The 21,835-nt window shown below is 37.7% G+C and overlaps 2 protein-coding genes across 2 annotated transcripts; both read right to left on the bottom strand.

Annotated features, from left to right (window-relative positions):
- Positions 1 to 271: 271 nt before the first annotated feature.
- LOC102968103 (olfactory receptor 51T1) lies at positions 272 to 1,255 on the bottom strand. The gene has a single exon (XM_015540754.2). The coding sequence runs from the start codon at positions 1,253 to 1,255 to the stop codon at positions 272 to 274; it is 984 nt and encodes a 327-aa protein (XP_015396240.1).
- A 7,516-nt stretch (positions 1,256 to 8,771) lies between these two features.
- On the bottom strand, positions 8,772 to 9,722 carry LOC102968401 (olfactory receptor 51H1-like). Its single transcript, XM_007089406.2, has one exon. The coding sequence runs from the start codon at positions 9,720 to 9,722 to the stop codon at positions 8,772 to 8,774; it is 951 nt and encodes a 316-aa protein (XP_007089468.2).
- Between the last annotated feature and the right edge of the window lie 12,113 nt (positions 9,723 to 21,835).

Raw genomic sequence — 21,835 nt, 5'->3', positions numbered from 1 at the left:
TTAAATTGTTCAACCAGAATAAAATGATCTTATTGTGCTTTTAATGTGCACAGGAGTTCCATATAATTATTTTAAATGTTTGAGGGACATATACACAATTAATTTGGTTTTGAATGGTAGTTTGTTTGTTTTTTTTTTAACTTTTGATAAGCTTAGGGGAAAAGTATTCTCTTTCTGCTCCTATGATTTAAGTGAAACTGCTTCAGTAACTAAAATGCCTGGTGGCACAGACCTAGATCCTTTTATTGCTCATATATAACTTCTCTCTCCTTCAACCCCAGGGTCCTCTATGACTCCTCACACTGGGGCCCTGTGAGCCCTTAAAGTGGAGCAGCTGGAGCATAGCCTGGCGGATGGTCTTGGTCTTCAAGCTGTAAATGACAGGGTTCAGTACAGGTGGTAAGAACAAATAAACATTGGCCAAAATGCTACAGACCACTTTTGGGGTGGAGCTGAAAAGGCGGTGTGTTAAGGACAGGCTGATCATTGGCACGTAGAAAACAGTGACAGCACAGATGTGACAGACACAAGTGCTGAGAGCTTTTTGTTGTTTCTTAGGGGCCACGATACTCAAGACGGTTCGGAGAATCAGAACGTAGGAGAAAAGAATGAACAGTAAGTCAGTGCCAGTCAGGTAGAGCTGAAGAAACATGCCCAAAAAATTGCTGATCCAGGGGTTGGAATATGTGTATTTAATCATATCTGGGTGGTAGCAAAATGGGTGGGAAAGCTCTTGGCCTCCGTGGAAAGATACTCTCGTCAAGGCTAGAATCATGGGAAAGATTAAAATTACTTGCCGTATGCAGATGACCAGTCCAATCAACAAGATTATCATGTCTGTGAAGACAATAGCATACTTCAGTGGGTTACAGATAGCCATGAAGCGATCAAAGGCCATGGCTACCAGCACTGAAGACTCCAGGAAGGAGAAGCCATGTACAAAGAACATTTGAATGAGGCAAGCTTTCAAGCTAATCTCCCGGGCATGAAACCAGAGAACCCCAAGAACAGTGGGAAGGGTTGAGATGGTCAGACATAGATCAACAGCTGACAGCATGGCGAGGAAATAGTACATGGGCTTGTGAAGACTCCTGTCAACAATGATGACGAACAGAATCGTGCTGTTTCCCAAGAGGGCAATGGCATAGAGACAGCAGACAGGAATAGAGATCCAGACATGTGCAAGTTCCAGACCAGGAAATGCAGTGAGTAGGAAGTTTGAGGAAGATGATGTAGTGTTATTGAAAATCACCATGGTGGGTTGAGAACACACCCTGAAAAGAGAAACAACAATCGTAGTGTTTGTCCTATTGGTCCTTTTTTCAAGTTCTCTAGTATAAACTGTTCCCAAATTACACAGTTGTTTTTCTGTATTCAAAATCCTCCATCTAAATATGGCACCTATTGCATAATTCTACAGTATATTGACTTTGTCTTGTCAGAAACTGGCCCCAGTTTTCTTCCTCTGTCTTCTCCCAGTTATAACCATCAGTCTCTCTAGGCTCATCCCCACCCTACTGCTCAGACTAGTCCTAAGGCTGGAAGTGGGAAATGCATATAGGCTTATGTCATACACAAGCACACACACCAACACAGTGACAACTGATGGGTCTTTGCATTAAGTGCCCAAGCAGTATAGTTGCTCAAGAAATAGTAGACAAGCACACAAGAGCCACTGGGCACCTGTGATGGCATACTCCATGATTTTCTTGCTGGAAGCTGGTCTGGGATATTGTATCCACAGGTATCCTTGTACCTCTATTAGCCAGCCTCTTCTAGTAGACTCTATTAGAAGTCTCCTTTTGGTATCTGGGTTTCTTTATTCCTTTTCTTATAGTGGGATGGTTTCTATAATTTGTCCCTTCCCACTCCATATATATATGGAACTTGGATTTATCTTATGTTCTAATTCTGTATCTCTGCATACTTTTCCAGGGTACTGAAATAAGTAGGTCTTATCCTCCTTTTCTCCATCTTACACCTTGGGATACTTGTTTCTACTCCTTCCCATGGATAGTTAGCATGTGACTCCGAACCAAGTCATTGTGAGTAGACTGCTCTAATGAATCCTGTGAAAATTCCAAACAGTATTCTGGAATACATGATTTCAGGTGTCCTAATCTAGATATAGCAGGTACGCTTAGACAAAACACCCATATAAAAGTCATGAGAAAGGACACCTCGGTGGCTCAGTCGGTTAAGCATTTAACTCTTCATTTTGGCTCAGGTCATGATCTCACAGTTTGTGAGATGGAGCCCCATATTGAGCTGTGTGCTCACAGTTTGTAGCTTGCTTAGGATTATATCTCTCCCTTTCTCTGCCCCTCCCCCATTCTCTCTCTCTCTCTCAAAATAAATAAACTAAAAATAAGTCATGGGAAGCACTCAGCAACATGTGATGAATGCCTTTGTAAAAAGCATGGATGGGATGGAAGTGGAGATTAATAACTAAACAGGAATCACTCTGAGACATGGAAAACTGAAGTGACATCACAAATTGGAATATAAAGTAGTTCACTGAGTGAGAAAGTGCATAGAATGGCAGCTGTATAGAAAACAGAGATGGTGTCATATTTAAGATGACTGTTGCAATTCTATTTAGGGTGTGTTCACTGACATCATCATTGCTGGTGTCATCATTGCTGATTTTAAAATTTGTACCTAGGGTATTTAGTCATCAACAAAGAGGGGCGCCTGGGTGGATCAGCCAGTTAAGCATTTGACTTTGACTCAGGTCAGGATCTCACAGTTCATGAGTTCGAGCCCCACATTGGACTCTGCACTGACCATGTGGAGCCTGCTTGGAGTTCTTTCTCTCTCTCCTCTTTCTCTGATCCTCACCCACTTGCATTCTTTCTCTCAAAATAAATGAATGAACTCAAAAAAGAAAGATGGTAAATTCCAAAAAAAAAAAAAAAAAAAAACCCAAAGAGCTAACAAAGAATAATATACTCATTTCAGGTGTCGTGTGGATATGGCCAGCCATAAGTATTGTTATTTTTCAGTAATCTAGGTTTTCTGTCTTGTATCTGAGTGGATGCAAGAAATTTGCTAGTATCAGGCCCTGTGAGTTGCTACATAAACATAAATATAAGAGGTTGTTCCTTATTTTCTCCCCCTCCTCCAGTCTACTGAAGATGTTGATAGAAATAATCACTTGTTACTCCAAAGGAAAAAAAAATAGATGAATTGCTTTTTCTGGTATAATATTTAATATTGTTATATTATACATGTTTGGAAAAAAACACTAAGAATTAGGAAAACTAGGGCCAAATGAGATATAGGTTACAAACTTGTATCATGTCAACCATTTAGACTCTAAATGACTATTTCAATGTCAGTTACTGCTGATGGCCAGGGAAACAGAAATTAATAAAGAATATTTTTTGCATTCAAAACTCACTCAACTCAGAGGAATGAATAGTGTGAGAAGCCAAGGCAAAATATTATTGAAGAGTTATTACCACATGGGGACACAAGAGGAGAGTAGCCAGATAGGAAAGCAAAAGGCTATGATATTTCTGTTTTATTCTTCTCAACCTGATGAACACACACATTAAAAGTGAATCTCTAACCAACAATCACTGTGTCATCACTGGTGAATTCATATGAAGGAACTTCAAGGTTGAGAGGTGCAGGACCCTTCCTGATCCAGTCAGAAGTATCACAGTGTGACTCATGGCAAGAGAGGTTAGGGATCTGGACTTGAGTCCCAGCTCCTTTCAAGCAGGCCTTCTGTACTTAAGTTGGTTGATTTGAAATATTTAAGAATTGCTAATAATGTATTTGCAAACAACAATGTGAAGTAAATTGAGTTTAATGTTAAATGCTTTCAATCATTTACCTAAAACGCCACTGTTAAACATTAAAAAAAAAAGAGTGACTTTCTTCCATGATAACCATCCAAGAAACTCTCTGCAACACCAAATCACTCAATCTATTGACTCTTCTTCAATAGTACTTTACATGTGGTTTTTATAGCACTAAAAGTCTATTTCTTAATCACATTTATTTCTTCCTCTAGAATGCTGGCTCTCTGGGAATATAAAACATATGTATTCATCTTTTTATTTTCTCTAGAGAAAAGCTTGGTGATTGGTACGTGGTAAAGATTCAAATAATTTAATTTAATTAGATGTATTAATGGGTAGATAAAAAAAATTACAGATGATAGAGATATGGATAAACACTAGATAAGAGAAATATAAATTGAGCCTGGAAGTTTTGATGGAAGGATGAGCCAGAGGGAAATCATTTCCCTAGACACCAGGGAAAATATCCTCTCACTGACTGGAAGAAGGAGACTAGGTTAAGAGAAAAGGAGAATTATGATCCTTTGTATATGTCAACATTTACTATCCATCTTGTATATGATTTTATATAAGCCCAGGAAAATGGATATAGATGTTTTTCTCCTATTTTAAAGAAAGGAAATCAAGCTGGCAAGATAAAATAGTGTATCAAAGGTAAAATATGTACTGATTCAAAATTAAAAACAGATTTACTAACTCTAAAGTCTATCATTTTTCATTAAACCATAAACCATTTCTAGAAGCTAAGCTCATGAGAGAAGTTGAACAGTTGGGCAGTATGATTTTCTTCTTTTAAAATATAAGAATTGTTTATACTCTGTTGTATATACATATAAAAATTTAGAGGAGTGTTAGAGATGAGAAATCAGTAAAAGAGAGAACAATGTCCTCATGGTTTATTTAAAGAAGTATACTTGTGACATCCATGTATGTTTAGGAATATGTGTAAATATTTATATACTGATATTGTGTGTATCTCTGTGTGCTGGTGTATGTAGAGAGGAGTTTTTGAATTGAAGAGTAACTGAGATAAGATTACCATAAATAAGATACCAGTTATTTTCTATTCTTTGAATTGTATCTAATAAAGGACAAAAAGATGACACCGGATGATGTGAGGAAAGGAGGGTAGGAGGAGAGGAGACTATGGCTCATTTTGCTGCTGGAGAACTTGTTTCCTGTGGAATGTAGATATGTGGACAGGGAGTAAAGTTTTCCTCCCTAGATCTAGTGAGTTCATACACTCTGGAACTAGTTATAGAATTAAAGTTCAGTGCCTTCATTAATCAAGGTTTTCTCTGCACTGCCCTCTACCCAGAATAGGCTAGAGTTTTCTATTTTCAGTTCTCCATCTAATGGCCAGAAAGAAAGCAGTGTCTACCAATTCATATACAAAAGCCTAGATTCACTGACTTGGATAAGATCCACCCAATTCAGTAACTTAGTGACCCAAAGGTCAACATCCCTGCATCAGTAATGGTAAAAACCAATCCACGTATCCATGGCATCAGTAATGGTAAAACCAGTCCATGTCATTTACCAATCCCAAACCTTCTGGTCATTTTTCAACACTGAAATCTATTCTGTCCACAATGTGGAACCTTCCCTGACAGCTTCAGGCTATGTTAACCAGAAACTTCCCCTCTGCTGCTAAATATCTGCACCACTTCATGCTTGGAGCTTTCATTTTATTCTTTTTAATTTTTTTTAAGTTTACTTATATTGAGAAGGGGGGGGGGGGCATTGAGAGGGACTGAGAGAGGGAGAGAGACAGAATCCCAAGCAGGCTCTGCACCGTCAGCGCAGAACCTGATGTGGGGCTCAAAAGCACAAACAGTAGATCATGACCTGAGCCAAAATCAAGAGTTGGACACCCAACTGACTGAGACACCTGGGTGCTCCTCATTTGATTCTTAATACAGTAAGGAGGCATGGCTGATATTAGAATTATATATGCAGATGTCATCTCTTTTAACTGGAATGTGAGTTCCTTAAAATTTGGGTATTCCTGTTTTTCTTCTCCCAATGCTAGCTAGTTAAGTAGGATCTGGAACAATAGAAAGCTTCAGTTAGTAAGCTTAATGGTCTTGGCCACAGGCAGAGTTCTGAGTCCTATCTCTTTTTTGTTTATCCTCTTTTCTCTTGTCCTCTGTCTCCCTATCTCAGTTTTATCCAGGCTCCAGTACACCCCTCCATTTCTTCACCCCAGCTTACTTGTAGCTACTATCATTTATTGCACTTCTCTCTTCCCTCTGTCTCCTAGTGTTCCTCATGCTTTAATCCATTTGTCTCCCATCCCTTATTCATTTATGCACTCTTCTTACCTGTTCACATCAGCAGGAAACACCACCAACTTCTCTCCATTTCCATCACATAGCAAGGACTAAACAAGCTCCCAAGAGTAGGGGCTTTATAGGAAAATCAGTAGAGTCATTAGGCAACAGAGAGCTGTCTTTATTAGTGAGTGTACTGGATGGAGCAAGAATTATGGGACCCATAAGAATATGTTCCTCTACAACAGCTCAGACACCTCTTCCTGACAGCTTCAAACTCTGCTCCCAGGCCCATGCAATCTCCATTCATCAGGGGTTGTAAGTTGAGTCCTGGCCCTGGGGGCTGACAGTAATGGATATCTTCTAAAACTGCCTGCCTGGATCCAATAACTACAATCATTCCTCCTCACCCTGCCTTAGGCTACAGAGTCTCAGCCAGGGAGGCTCCCTGAGTGTCAGAGTACGATTAAGAGAGTGCAAAGAAGTCTTTCTTCTGTTCTCTATTCCAAAATGTACTCTTCCTAATAGGTCTCATTGTCCCCGTGGCAATTCCCATGTCCCTCCTCTTACCCAGGAGCCCCTCCTAAGAAGCCATCCTATTCACTGAGTCACATCTGCAGCCCACCTACCCTTCTAAGTATAATGAAACTAGCACTTGATGAACTCATGATACATGCCAAGAATCGTACTAAACCCTTTAAACACATTATTGTATTTGTTCATCATCAAGCCTATGGGTTTAGTATTATTTTCCATTGTTTCACAGATAAAGAAATTGAAACTCAGGTTTTGAATAACTTTACCCATCTAAAAGTTAGCAAGTTACAGAGCTGGCATTCAAGTCCATGTTTGTCTTACTCTAAATCTTAACCTATATACTATACTGCCTTCTATAGTCAACTGTTTCCACTATATCTTCAGAAAATATGGTTGAAAACACAGTCCTCAATCTATTCATCCTACCTCTGCATAGTAGGCAGTGAATTAATACTTCTGACCATATCTGATAATCATTTACTTTTTATCCTCCTTGAAACATTTTCCTGTCCATATTCTTGTATCTTTATTGGGAACACTGAAGAAAGATATTGATCCCAATGAGTATGTAGAGAGATTAAGAAACTCCATAAAGTTACTTGGTAGGTAATGTTCATATTTATATGCAAACACCACCCCTTTCCACTGGTTCCCATCAGCAAAAATGAGTGGCTCTAGAAATTTCAAATGAGACTTACTAATACTAAATGGGACAAAGAGGTTTGGAAGCATGGAATCAATCTTGATAAAGTTCAGTTTTCATTCACCTGTTAATTTTAAAAAAATACATGTTGAGCGTATATCATATATGTTCTGAACTACATTAAGTACCTGGGATAGACTTAAATGAAGTTAAAAGGGTCCCTGTTCTTATGAAGTGTACAGAATAGCAGGGAAGATATACTATTAGTAAGTTATGGTACAGTATGAGAAATTCTTAACATAATTACAGCCATGTCAGAAAAGCTTTCTGGACAAAAATGAAGTGGAAATAAAATTAAAATTTAAAGTATATGTATAGTTTCCTATTCTTCCAGTTCATTGAGGGCACCATTCTCTCATACTCCTCATTTGTTACTTTCATTTTAATATTTTTCTCTCTTGCTTCAACCTGTTGCACATACACACCTTATATTTATAAAAAATACTCAAAGAACATACAAATAAACACAAAAAGCAAAAGAACAGAAATGTCCTATGTTAAGTGTTGGATACCAAAGTGATTATAATGGAGCAAAAATAATCTGGGAATTTTTCTTTAAAAGATTGTTAATGACATATAATGGAAGTGTTCAGCAATAAAAAGGAAGAAACAACCAATACATACTACAACATGAATGAATCTCAAATGCATGATGCTAAGAAGCCAGACATGGGAGACTACACACTGCAGGGTCCAAGATACCCTGGAGAAAGGAGAATTACAAGCATGGAGAATAAATCAGTTCTTGCCAGGAGTGAGTGGGTATGGATAGAGGGGTTGATGACAAAGAGGTGGCATGAGGGAATTTTGGAGAATGATGTGAATTTTCTGTATTTTGGTGTCAGTGGTAGTTACGTGATTCTATCCATTTGTCAAAAGTTGATTAAAACCGATACTAAATTTATTTAGTATTATTTATTTATACATTTATTTTATATAAATGTTCATAAGCTGTGGAGTGATTGGCTGGCTCAGTCAGAAGAGCATGTGACTCTTGATCTCAGGGTTGTGAGTTCAAGCCCCACATGGGGTATAGAGATTACTTAAAGAAAGAAAACTTTTCAGAATGTTGGTAAGCTGTTATATACCATTTTAAGAAAGGAAAATGCATATTTTTATCAGTTTACTTAAGATAAATTATTGCTTTCATCAAAACCATTATGCAAGGGCATATGATAACTCATATTTGTACTGTTCAATACAGTAGCTTCTAGCTACATGTGACCATTTGCATTTATATTTCAATTAATTAAAATCAAATAAAAGTAACAAATTCAGTTCCTTGGTTGTACTATCAAAGTTTCAAATGCTCAATAGCTATGTGTGGCTAGTGGTTATGCACTAAATAACAGAGATTTCCATCACTGCAGGAAATTCTATTGGACAGTACCGCATTGGATACCCTTCCCTGACTTGACTGCATTTGCACAGAACTCATAGATGCCATTATTGGCCAATCCTGTTCCCACAGAATGCTCGGACAATCCGCTGCCGGATCTGCTTGGTCCTAACACTGTACACAACAGGATTGAGCAGAGGAGGGAGCAGCAGGTAGATATTGGCCATAAGTGTGGGTATTATTGGTGACAAATGCTTCCCAAAGCGGTGAATCAGAGTCATGCCAATGAGAGGCACATAGAAGAGCAGTACTGCACAGATATGAGAGAAGCAGGTATTAAGAGCCTTAAGTCTCTCTTCTCTGGAAGCAATGCCCAGTACTGCATGGAGGATTAGAAAGTAAGAAATCAAAAGGATCAAGGCATCTAGTACAATGATGAAGATCACAGCCAGCAGACCATAGATGCTATTGACACGGGTGTCAGCACAGGCAAGCCTCATGGCATCCTGATGGAGACAGTATGCGTGGGAAAGGACATTGGAGTGGCAGAAAGGTAGCCTTTTGATGAGGAAAGGCACAGGGAGCACTATACTTACACTCCGTAGCAGGACTGCTGCTCCAATTTTGATGATGACTCCATGAGTGAGAATGGTAGCATAGCGCAAAGGGAAGCGAATAGCCACAAAGCGATCAAAGGCCATGGCGACCAGAACACCTGATTCCACTCCTCCAAAGTTGTGGATAAAGAACATCTGAGTGACGCAGACATCAAGGGTTACTGAGCGCCAGTCAAACAAGTGAACACTTATCATGGTGGGCATGGAAGATAATGAAAGGCTAAGGTCAGTGGCAGCTAGCATAGCCAGAAAATAATACATGGGTTCATGGAGACTTCGCTCAACCTTTATGACAACAAGGATAATGACATTACCTAGGAATGTGGTACTGTAAAGAAGGCAGAGGGGCAAGGCCATCCAGAAGTCTTTCTCTGGCATTCCTGGAATCCCAATCAGGGTAAAGGTCTGATGGTTATGAATAGTTTGGTTGAACAGTGACATAGTGGAATGAAGGTCTGCACAAAAACAGAAGAACTCATTAAGTCAAACAGCTTCAATTAGAATCAGTAGCAATAAGTATTGAAATGGTGGCCATAAGAGGGAGTGACTTAAATATTATTCTAATACACTCATGTATTAGTATCACATTAGTATTCTGTATCACAGTCTGATACAGAAATTGATGGTCCTACTCCATGAGGCAATAATTCCTATTAGTGATCATCATATGCTAGAATACTTAGGAGAAAGGAAAAGAAAAACTTCAACCAACACCTGCACCCAATAGGAATATAATTCATCTGGAAACATCAAGGAGTTAGCTGACTTGCTTCTTTGCTAAGGAAGAATTTTATATTGTACATTCACGTGGGTAATGAACCAAACAGGTAATGTTAGCAAGCACAAATGTGACCTAATGGCTGTTCATAAACACAGAAATGCAGATGTGTGTATATGTGTGTGTATATTAATTGTGATCTTAAATTGTTGTAATTTACACATAATGCTCTTTTGGAACCTAATTTTTCTACCTGCATGATATGGGACAGAGAATGAAAGTTACTCTTTAAGTACCTTTAAAGTACTCTTTAAAGCTCTGCCCTTCTGCATTCTTGGGAGTCTGTGGGTACTAAAAGGACTGATCTTGCAGCAGATGATGGAAGGAGAAGTTACTCTGGCTGCCAAAGAACTTTAGAAAGACCCACTATGGTAGACAGAATAGGGGTCTCCCAGGATGTGCACATCCTAATTCTTGAAATGTGTGAATATGTTAGCTTGCATGGCAAAAGAGACTTCGCAGATGTTATTAACGTTAAGGATCTCAAGATGTGGAGATTATCCTGGATTACCAAAGTAGGCCACATTTAATCATATGAGTCCTTAAAACAAGAAATTTTCCCAGCTGCAGAGAACCAGAGAGATAGCAGCATGAGAAAGACTCAGCTCAACTGGTGAAGATGAAGGAAGGGGACCAAGAGCCAAGAAATGTGGGTAGCCTCTAGAAGCTGGAAAGGCAATGGAACAGAATTTTCCCTAGAGTCTTCAGAAAGGGAGGCAGACTTGCTAACACCTTGATTTTAGACCAGTCTTCTGGGACTTCTGAATTTAAGAACTGTAAGATAGTAACTATGTATATTATAAGCCACTACATTGTGGTAATGTGTTATGGAATAAGTAGAAAACTAATATTCAGAGAAGCCAAAGAAGAGTTGCTTTAGCTCCTTTTCAGAAATTTTTCCAACTCTTCCCATTCAGTCTCATTTACTCAGGACTTTTTTCTTTGGTAAAAAATGAAATGAATGAGGGGCACCTGGGTGGCTCAGTTGGTTAAGTGTCTGGCTTCAGCTCAGGTCATGATCTCATGGTTTGTGAGTTTGAGCCCCACGTTGGGCTCTGTGCTGACAGCTCAGAGCCTGGAGCCTGCTTCGGATTCTGTCTCTCTCTCTCTCTCTCTCTCTCTCTCTCTCTCTCTCAAAAATCAATAAAAATTTTTTAAAAAATCTCTAGAAATGAAATGAATTAAATGAAATTAATTCCACACATGGAGAAGTCCCAAAAGACAAAGTTCAAACATTGGTCAGATTGGTGAAGTCACTGTTCCCGGTGTTAAAAATTCAACTGGACTTAAGTTTCCCTGGGCCTCCATAAAGACTTCTCCTTCTCTGCCCATATTTCTATGTGGCTGTTGTATAAACTCCACCTTGAGTTACCAGTAACTATATTTCCCACTCTGAGTAAAGCCTACATGGATCTATGGGCTATTCTAGACATTAATGCCTAGCACTTGCATTGACAAAGATCAATATGAAAATTTTGGTGCCACACAGCTCTCTTCTATTTCAATTATTTGCTATTATCTTCAGGAAAATATATCCAAATGTGCAGCTGAACTAATCACTTTTTGGGCCAGTGTAGCCACAACTAATAAGAGTTTAGAATTAAAAGAAAGAGTAGTACTATCATCGTGGCTCTTAATGTTTTTTGAGTTATAACCCTATGAGAATCTCATAAAGAGTCTCCCAAATAAGAATGTTCACACACACACACACACACACACATGCACACACAAAGTTGTGTATAAAAATTAAGTGAATTCATACATTATTGAAGCCCATCTCAAGACTCACATTAGAGAAAATGGAATAGGAACCTAGGGTCACAAAAAGGAGAAAAGTTACTAGACAAAGCACAAGGAGCAAAGAGCTCTGGATGCTTGGGCATGAATAGAGATAGAATAGAGTTATTCCAAGTTTCCTGTAAGTCAATAGTTTAGTTCTACACCGTCTAATATTGTAGCCACTAGACATTTGTGCCTATTTACATTTAAATTCATTAAATTAAATTAAGTATCAGTACCTTAGTTGTACTAGCCATGTTTCAAGTGTTCAATAACTACATAAGGTTAATGGCCATTGAACTGTGTCATACAGACACAGAAGATTTCCATCATTGTAGAAATTTCTATTGGAATTTGGAAAATTGGTCCAGCAGAATACAGATTTAAAGGATCCCAACATTCTGGCTGACATCTTGAGAACTCTTAGATCCACTTGGTTTTGTGGGTCTTTTACCTATATACTGCATAACTTGTGTCTCATTATATATTTTTCTCTTTGTCTCTTTTCTGGAAATTTAACTAAGAAAATAGTTTTAAAACTAAAAAACCTTGGAGATAGATAACCTGGGTTTGAATCCTGGTTCTATGACTTTGGACAAGTTACTTAATCTCTGTGCTTCATTCCTTACCTCTTTAAAATGAAAATGAAAATAATAGTACCTACCATGGGATAGTTAAAAGTATTCACTGGTAATAGTGATAGGGCATTTGGATGAGAACAGGCATAGAAAAAACACTCATTAAATTGCAGCTCTAATCAATATTTATCTATTATCTATAAATTTTTTAATGTTTAGTTAACTGTGAAAATTACCTTTCAAAGTATTTATGTCATGAAATCTATTTATGTGCTGATAAATGTATCTACCTACCCATATATCATTCATATTTTTTTATCAAATTCTATATTACCTAAACCTCTCCATCCCTCAGCCAATTTAGCCCAACACTGAAAATCAGTGGCTTGCAGGTGATGGCTGTTTCAGTGCTCACGATGGGGAACCCTATGGATCTGTGCTCAGTGATTCTGCACCTAATTATGAATGCTTACTGTAAAGAATTTATTGGAAGTAGATCCTAGATAAATCAGATATGAAAGAATTATGTACTAGTAGGAGTCATGGGTAGTTAAAATCAGTAAGAGAAGAGAAGAATAAGGACAAGTGATTCTGAGGGACTAGAACCCCAAAAGCAACACCATACTGACCATCTGAGGTGCTCAATCCCAAAGGCCAGCACAGTCCTTCCAGAATTCAAGATGAGGATTACCAACTAGATTCTTGATTCCTTAAGATCTAAAGAATTCAGGAAAAGCTTTTCATGTTTAGTTAATTTATGATTAATGACTTCATATTTGTCAAATGCCTACTAAGTGCTAGGCATGCCATTGTAATCAGAGGACCAAAAGGAGCAACTTCTTTCCTTATCAAAGAACACATGAAAAACAAGATCAGATATAGGGGAGGAATGTGTGCCCAGGGTTGAACAAAGACATGCTTTACAGATGGGTCAATATTTTAGTTTGTATCCCCAGCTGGACACAGCTTAACTCTCTCCATCAATATTAGTTACACACCATGGACAGGATCAAACCTAAACTTTCCACACAACAAAAGGACTGGAGCTTCTGTGGCTTATGAAGCATATTTGGGGATGGAGCTGGAGGAGAAGGTAGGCAACAAGAGTCTTTTCTATCCACTATGGAACTATAATTCAATGCTCTTTTCCACCCAGGCAGCCAGGTAGAAGAGCTATTCTTTGAAGGACAGAAATGATCATAATATACTCTTTATTAAAGTGTCTGAGCTGCAGGCTGAAGCATAGTTATGCCCCCTTGATGTGTCCTTGGTAGGAGCCATGGACTAGTTAGAATAGTTATTTCTATTTTAATGAAAAATGTAAAGGAAATGGAAAAATAATTCTTGCTGAAAAAATATTCTTGACAAAACTGAGACAATGCAAAGTATAATGAGCAGACACTTAAAATTATTTTAGTTCTTTAATAATAAAAAAAATTCTAAGATTTATTGAATGCTTATTTATGCTCTAGGCTCTGTTTTTAACTCTTTACATACACTACCTCTTTTAATGGTCAAAAAAACCTTATGGGAAAAGTACTGTTGTCAGTATGCATGAGTAATACAGGAGTCAGAGACGTTAATTAACGTGACTTGAATCCCAAAACTAAAACTTAAATCCAGGTGCTCTAAACACTAGGCTTTGAAATTCCATTTAGTCCTTTTGTTTTTAAGCTTTTTTTTTTTAATTTTGAGAGAGAGAGAGAAAGAGACATAGAGCCCACAAGGAGGGGAGGGACAGAGAGAGAGGGAGAGAGAGAGAATCCCAAGCAGACTCTGTACCCTCAGGGCAGAACTGAGCCTGACCTGGGGCTAGAATTCACCATGAGATCATGACCTGAGCTGAAACCGAGTCAGGCGCTTAATTAACTGAGCCACCCAGGTGCCCCATGAAGTTCTATTTAGTCCTATAGGAAATGATAAGCTTTTCTCCACAAGGACAACTTCTGCCATCAAATTCAAAGTCCAGATCAAACAGTATACTGGGATTAACGGATCCTACCTCCTTCACCACATCCATTCAGTCATGACTTCTAATGATTTCTCTATGAATTCTCCATAACAACAGTCCCCTCCATTCTGTGCAAGTATCCTCAGAGAAAGCACTACCCAGGCCTCAGTTTATTCCCCAACTCACCCAAAGCCTAGTCTAGGAGATGCTATGCTGGCCACCATAGCAGTATGGCCAGAGATTTAAAACGAGCAGCACCAGTCTAGAATTCCCTGTGAAGTAATCCTCTAGAGACAAAGCTTCCTGGAGATGTCCCCAGGGCCAACAGTTATACAGACTTCATCTTCTGGGCATTTTGCTCTTCTTTGTCTTGATCTCAGAGGACCTACTTTTCCCTAATGCAAACTTGTGATGGCAACCATCCAAATATAGAATTCGTCTCAGTCCCATGTGAATGGTACCTCACTTGCTATACAAAAATGCAAATATACTTTAGTGCCTAATCTTTACAATTCTCTCTGATAGAAAGAAAGAAAGAAAGAAAGAAAGAAAGAAAGAAAGAAAGAAAGAAAGAAAGAAAGAAAGAAAGAAAGAAAGAAAAAGAGAGGAAGGAAGAAAGGAAGGAAGAAAAGAAAAGCTCATTCATGTTTCCACATGCCTTCTAGTTACTATCGCATTCCTTCTTCTGCTTCACAGTAAACCCCTTTCATTGTTGTGGCCTGTAGTCTCTATTTCTCTGTATTTCCCATTCTCTCCTCAATTCTTTAACACACCACTGAACTCTCTTTGCAGGTGTTACCATTGGCCTGTCACCTTACTCTCCTTTTCAGCAGGATTCAATGCAGTGGAAAATTGCCTCCATGTTGAGTTACTTTCATTTTTAATTTTTTTGTGACACCATGTTTTCTTCCTGTTTTAATTTCCACTTTTTGATATCCTTTTATCTTCCTCCTACATCAAATATCACTGTGTCTCTTACATGGTCTTTGTCCTATACTTTAAATCCACTCCCACTGAGTGATATTATCAAATCCTATTGATCTAATATCTCTATTTATTGATTACCCCAAAAAGCATATCTTCAGGCCTGTATTCTGCCTTGATCTAAAGACCAATTCCTACTTGATAATTCCATGTGGATATCAAATAGGAAACTCAAAATTAGCATGATGAGTACTATAAAACAAAAACAAAACTTTTTTTCCTACCTGCTTATAATTTCAATAAATCACACTAACCAGAGCACAATCCAGCCAGTTGCCCAAATCAAAATTCCAGATCTTTTCTTACCCTCTTCCTTATATTTTATCCTTTACCAAGGCCTTTTAAGTCCAAACCAAAATACATTTCGCACAGTTCAAATTCCCTTCACTTTTGCTTCTACCATTCTAGCAAAATTAACATTACCTCTCATAGAATATAGTAATAGCCTGCTAATGATTTCTTATAATTTGCTATTTTTATTTATTTACCTTACTTTGTTGTGGCATAATTTATAAATCATAGAATTGATTCAAGTGTACAATTTGAAGTTATATTAAATTTATACAATTGTGAAACAATTACCCCAAAACAACTTCCATTTTTTTCAAAACTTTAAAACTTCCATTACATAAAAAGATTCCTTGATGGTGGTTTGAAGTTAGTCCTGGGCCTCTCTCCAGCTCCAGCAAACCACAGATATGCTTTCTATGTTCATAATTTGCCTTTACTGGAAATTTCATATAAATGGAATCACAAAATAAATTGTCTTCTCCTATTTAACAGTGTTTTGAGTTTTATCCGTGTTGCCAAATGTATTCATGGCTTGTTCCTTTTCCTTGCTGAGTAGTATGTTATCATATGGTAAAGCATATTTATTTAATTCCTTTGGTAGTTGAAATACATCAGGGTTGTTCACAGCTTTTGACTATTATGAAAATGCTGCTACAAACATTAGCATATACTCTTTGTATGGACATGTTTGGGCTGATATCATGAAAAGGAATACAGGATGGTACGATAGGCATTTCTCTAATTTAGAAGAAGAAAATGTCCAACTGTTTGTGGCTGAACCATTTTATACTTGCATCAATAATGTAAAAGGATTTCAATTCCTGCACATTCTTGTCAATGCATGGCACTGTCAGATTTTATGCAATGTGTAGTGGTTCCTCATCACAGAATTAATTTGACTTTCCCAGTGATTAATGATGCTAAAGTCTTTTTATGTTACCATGATTTGTTGAGACTTTTTTGTTTTGTTTTGTTTCTTAGTATAAATGGGTATTAGATGTCAAAATGATTTTTCTTCATTTACTGATACAATCATCTTTTTTTGTTTTTCTTTAATCTATTTATATGGTATTATACATTAATACTTTTAATGTTAAATCAACCTCAGATTATTGGGGTAAACTTCATTTGTTTATGATATAATTTTTTTTGCTTGCTATATGTGTTTACTAATATTTTGTTTAAAATCTTCACATTTCTATTCATAAAGGGTTATTTTTGTAGTTTTCTTGAGATACACGTACCCAGATTTTGTATCAAGTAATCCAAGTTTCAAAAAGGAGTTAGGAAATATTCCCTTCTCTATTTTCTGAGTCTGTTTTGAAATGGTATTATTTTTTTCCTTAAATGTATGCTAGAATTCACAGTAAAGTCATCTAGACCTGGAGTTTTCTTTGTGAGAAATATTTTAATAATTAATTCAAGCCTTTTACTTGATATATCTATTTAGATTTTTAAAAATCTTTTATTTAAACAGCTTGGGGAATTTTTGACATTCTAGGAATTTTCCTTTCCCCTCTCATTTGTCTAATTTGTTTGCATAAAATTATTCATTATATTCCATTGTCAATCCAATGGGTGAAAGGCCTAAATGTGAAATAGGAAACTATCAAAATCCTAGAGGAGACCACAGGCAGCAATCTCTTTGACGCGGCCACAGTAACTTCTTACTAGACACACCACCAGAGGTAGGGAAACCAAAGAAAAATGAACTATTGGGACCTCATCAAGACAAAAAGCTTCTGCACAGTGAAGGAAACAATCAAAAAACTGAAAGGCAGTCCACGGAATGGGAGAAGGTATTTGCAAGTGACACATCTGATAATGGGTTAGTATTCAATATCTATAAAGAAGCTGTCAAACTCAAAACCCAAAAAACCCAAATAATCCAGTTAAGAAATGGGCAGAAGTCATGAATAGACTTTTTTCCAAAGAAGACATACAGATGACTAATGGACACATGAAAAGATGCTCAACATCACTCATCATCCGGGAAATACAAATCAAAATCACAATAAGGTACCACATCACCCCTGTCACAATGACTAAAATTAACAATACAAGAAGCAACAAGTGTTGGTAAGAATGCGGAGAAAGGAGAACATTTGCACACTGTTGGTGGGAAAAAAACTGGTGTAGCCACTCTAGAAAACAGTATGGAGGTTACTCAAAAAGTTAAAAATAGAACTACCCTATGATCCAGCAATTGCACTACTATGTATTTACCCAAAGGACACAAAATACAGATTCAAAGGGGTATATGTACCCCAATGTTTACAGCAGCACTATCAATAATAGCCAAATGATGGAAAGAGCCCAAATGTTTATTGACTGATAAATGAATAAAGAAGATGTGGTACATATCTATATCTGCATATATAGATTATATAGATATAGATAATACAGATATAGATGATATTGATGATGATATTTATATAGATGATATATATAGATAGATACAGATATAGATATAGATGATATAGATATAGATGATGATATAGATGATGATATAGATATAGATATAGATATAGATATAGATATAGATATAGATATAGATAGATATGCACAATAGACATAAGACTCTTTACAACAGAGAACAAATTAAGGGTTGACGGAGGGAGGTGTGGGGGGGATGGGTTAAATGAGTGATGGGCATTTAAGGAAGGCACTTTTTGGGATGAACACTGGGTGTTACATGTAAGAGATGAGTTGCTGGGTTCTACTCCTGAAGCCAAGACTACACTGTATGTTAACTGACTTTTATTTAAATTTAAAAAAAATAAACACTGATTCAAAAAGTTACATGCACCCCAATGATTATATCAGCATTATCAGCAACACCCAAATTATGGAAAGAGCCCAAATCTCCATTGACTGAGGGATCTATAAAGAAGAGGTGGTATACATATATACAATGGATTATTACTCAGCCACAAAAAAGAATGAAATCCTGTCATTTGCATTGACATGAATGGAGACATGATTTCACTCATCTGTGGAATGTAAGACACAAAACGATGAACCTAGAAGAAGGGTAGAAAAATAAGATAAAAAACAGAGAGGGAAGCAAACCATAAGAGACTCTTAACTATAGAGAACCAACTGAGGGTTGCTGGAAGGGAAGTCAGTGGAGGGATGGGCTAAATCAGTGATGGGTACTAAGGACAGTACTTGTCGTTGGATGTTATATGTAAGTGATGAATCACTAAATTCTACTCCTGAAAACAATATTACGCTATATGTTAACTACCTAGAATTTAAAAAAAAATTGAAAAAATATTCCATTGTAATCCTTTTTATATCTGCAGTGTTGATGGTGATATCTCCTCAATCATTCCTGATTTGAGGTTTTAATGTCATGCCTCCTTTTTTCTCTTGGCTAGTTTAGCTGAAAATCAAATCTGATGATCTTGCAAAGGAATCAAACTTTGGTTTTATGAAATTCTGTTTTTCTTTTCAATTTTCTCTTTTGGCAGTGATCTTTATTATTTCACTGTTTATACTGACTTTGCATTTAACTTTCTCTTCTTTGTCTCCATTGAGGTATACGCTTAATTTATTGACTTTTCCCTACCATAGAATTTAAAGGTACATTTGTATTTCCTTGATGAGGAGTGATGTTGAGCAACTTTTCACGTGCCTGTTGGCCATCTGAATGTCTTCTTTAGACAAGTGTCTATTCACGTTTTCTGCCCATTTCTTCACTGGATTATTTGTTTTTCGGGTGTGGAGTTTGGTGAGCTCTTTATAGATTTTGGATACTAGCCCTTTGTCCAATATGTCATTTGCAAATATCTTTTCCCATTCCGTTGGTTGCCTTTTAGTTTTGTTGATTGTTTCTTTTGCTGTGCAGAAGCGTTTTATCTTCATGAGGTCCCAATAGTTCATTTTTGCTTTTAATTCCCTTGCCTTTGGTGATGTGTCAAGTAAGAAATTGCTACAGCTGAGGTCAGAGAGGTTTTTTCCTGCTTTCTCCTCTAGGGTTTTGATGGTTTCCTGTCTCACATGCAGGTCCTTTATCCATTTTGAGTTTATTTTAGTGAATGGTGTAAGAAAGTGGTCTAGTTCCATTCTTCTGCATGTTGCTGTCCAGTTCTCCCAGCACCATTTGTGAAAGAGACTGTCTTATTTCCATTGGATATTCTTTCCTGCTTTCTCAAAGATTAGTTGGCCATACATTTGTGGGTCTAATACTGGAGACTTTATTCTATTCTATCGGTCTATGTGTCTGTGTTTGTGCCAATACCATGTTGCCTTGATGATTATAGCTTTGTAGTAGAGGCTAAAGTCTGGGATTGTGATGCCTCCTACTATGGTTTTATTCTTCAATACTACTTTGGCTATTCAGGGTCTTTCAAAACCACACTGAGATATCACCTCATGCTAGTCAGAGTGGCTAAAATGAACAAGTCAGGAGACTATAGATACCGGAGAGGATGTGGAGAAATGGGAACCCTATTGCACTGTTGGTGGGAGTGCAAACTGGTGCAGCCACTCTGGAAAACAGTGTGGAGGTTCCTCAAAAAATTAAAAATAGATCTACCCTATGACCCAGCAATAGCACTGCTAGAAATTTACCCAAGGGACACAGGAGTGCTGATGCAGAGGGGCACTTGTACCCCAATGTTTACAGCAGCACTTTCAACAATAGCCAAATTATGGAAAGAACCTAAATGTCCATCAACTGATGAATGGATAAAGAAATTGTGGCTTATATTCACAATGGAATACAATGTGGCAATGAGAAAGAATGAAATTTGGCCTTTTGTAGCAACGTGGTTGGAACTGGAGAATGTTATGCTAAGTGAAATAAGTCATACAGAGAAAGACAGATACCATATGTTTTCACTCTTATGTGGATCCTGAGAAACTTAACAGAAGACCATGGGGGAGGGTAAGGAGGAAAAAATTACAGAGAGGGAAGGAGGCAAACCATAAGAGACTCTTAAAAACTGAGAATAAACTGAGAGTTGATGGCGGGTGGGAGGGAGGGGAAAGTGGGTGATGGGCAATGAGGGGGGCACCTGTTGGGATGACCACTGGGTGTTGTATGGAAACCAATGTGACAATAAATTTCATATTAAAAAAAAAGAAGTTGAAGGTACATATTTTCCTCTAAGCAGTGTTAGCTGAATTTCATAAATTTCACACATTTTTTTTAATATATGAAGTTTTTTGTCAAATTGGTTTCCATACAACACCCAGTGCTCATCCCAAAAGATGCCCTCTTCGATGCCCATCACCTACCCTCCCCTCCCTCCCACCCCCCATCAACCCTCAGTTTGTTCTCACTTTTTAACAGTCTCTTATGCTTTGGCTCTCTTCCACTCTAACTTCTTTTTTTTTCTCCTTCCCCTCCCCCATAGGTTTCTGTTAAGTTTCACAGGATCCACATAAGAGTGAAAACATATGGTATCTGTCTTTCTCTGTATGGCTTATTTCACTTAGCATCACACTCCCCAGTTCCATCCACGTTGCTACAAAGGGCCATATTTCATTCTTTCTCATTGCAACGTAGTACTCCATTGTGTACATAAACCAAAATTTCTTTACCCATTCACCAGTTGATGGACATTTAGGGTTTTTCCACAATTTGGCTATTGTTGAGAGTGCTGCTATAAACATTGGGGTACAAGTGCCCCCTCTGCATCAGTACTCCTGTATCCCTTGGGTAAATTCCTAGCAGTGCTACTGCTGGGTCATAGGGTAGGTCTATTTTTAATTTTTGAGGAACTTCCACATTGTTTTCCAGAGTAGCTGTATCAGTTTGCATTCCCACCAACAGTGCAAGAGGGTTCCTGTTTCTCCACATCCTCACCAGCATCTATAGTCTCCTGATTTGTTCATTTTGGCCACTCTGACTGGCGAGAGGTGATAGCTGAGTGTGGTTTTGATTTGTATTTCCCTGATGAGGAGCGATGTTGAGCATCTTTTCATGTGCCTGTTGGCCATCTGGATGTCTTCATTAGAGAAGTGTCTATTCATGTTTTCTGCCCATTTCTTCACTGGGTTATTTGTTTTTCGGGTGTGGAGTTTGATGAGCTCTTTATAGATTTTGGATACTAGCCCTTTGTCCAATATGTCATTTGCAAATATCTTTTCCCATTCTGTTGGTTGCCTTTTAGTTTTGTTGATTGTTTCCTTTGCAGTGCAGAAGTTTTTTTTTTTTAATCTTCATGAGGTCCCAATAGTT

Source organism: Panthera tigris, chromosome D1 (genome assembly GCF_018350195.1).
Source record: "Panthera tigris isolate Pti1 chromosome D1, P.tigris_Pti1_mat1.1, whole genome shotgun sequence".
Classification (NCBI taxonomy): Eukaryota; Metazoa; Chordata; class Mammalia; order Carnivora; family Felidae; genus Panthera; species Panthera tigris.
Note: the sequence above shows the minus strand (reverse complement) of the source record. Positions and strands in the feature narration are given on the sequence as shown.

Coding starts and splice junctions, on each gene's coding strand:
- LOC102968103 (XM_015540754.2), bottom strand. CDS start 1,255: ATGGTGATTTTCAATAACACTACATCATCTTCCTCAAACTTCCTACTC.
- LOC102968401 (XM_007089406.2), bottom strand. CDS start 9,722: ATGTCACTGTTCAACCAAACTATTCATAACCATCAGACCTTTACCCTG.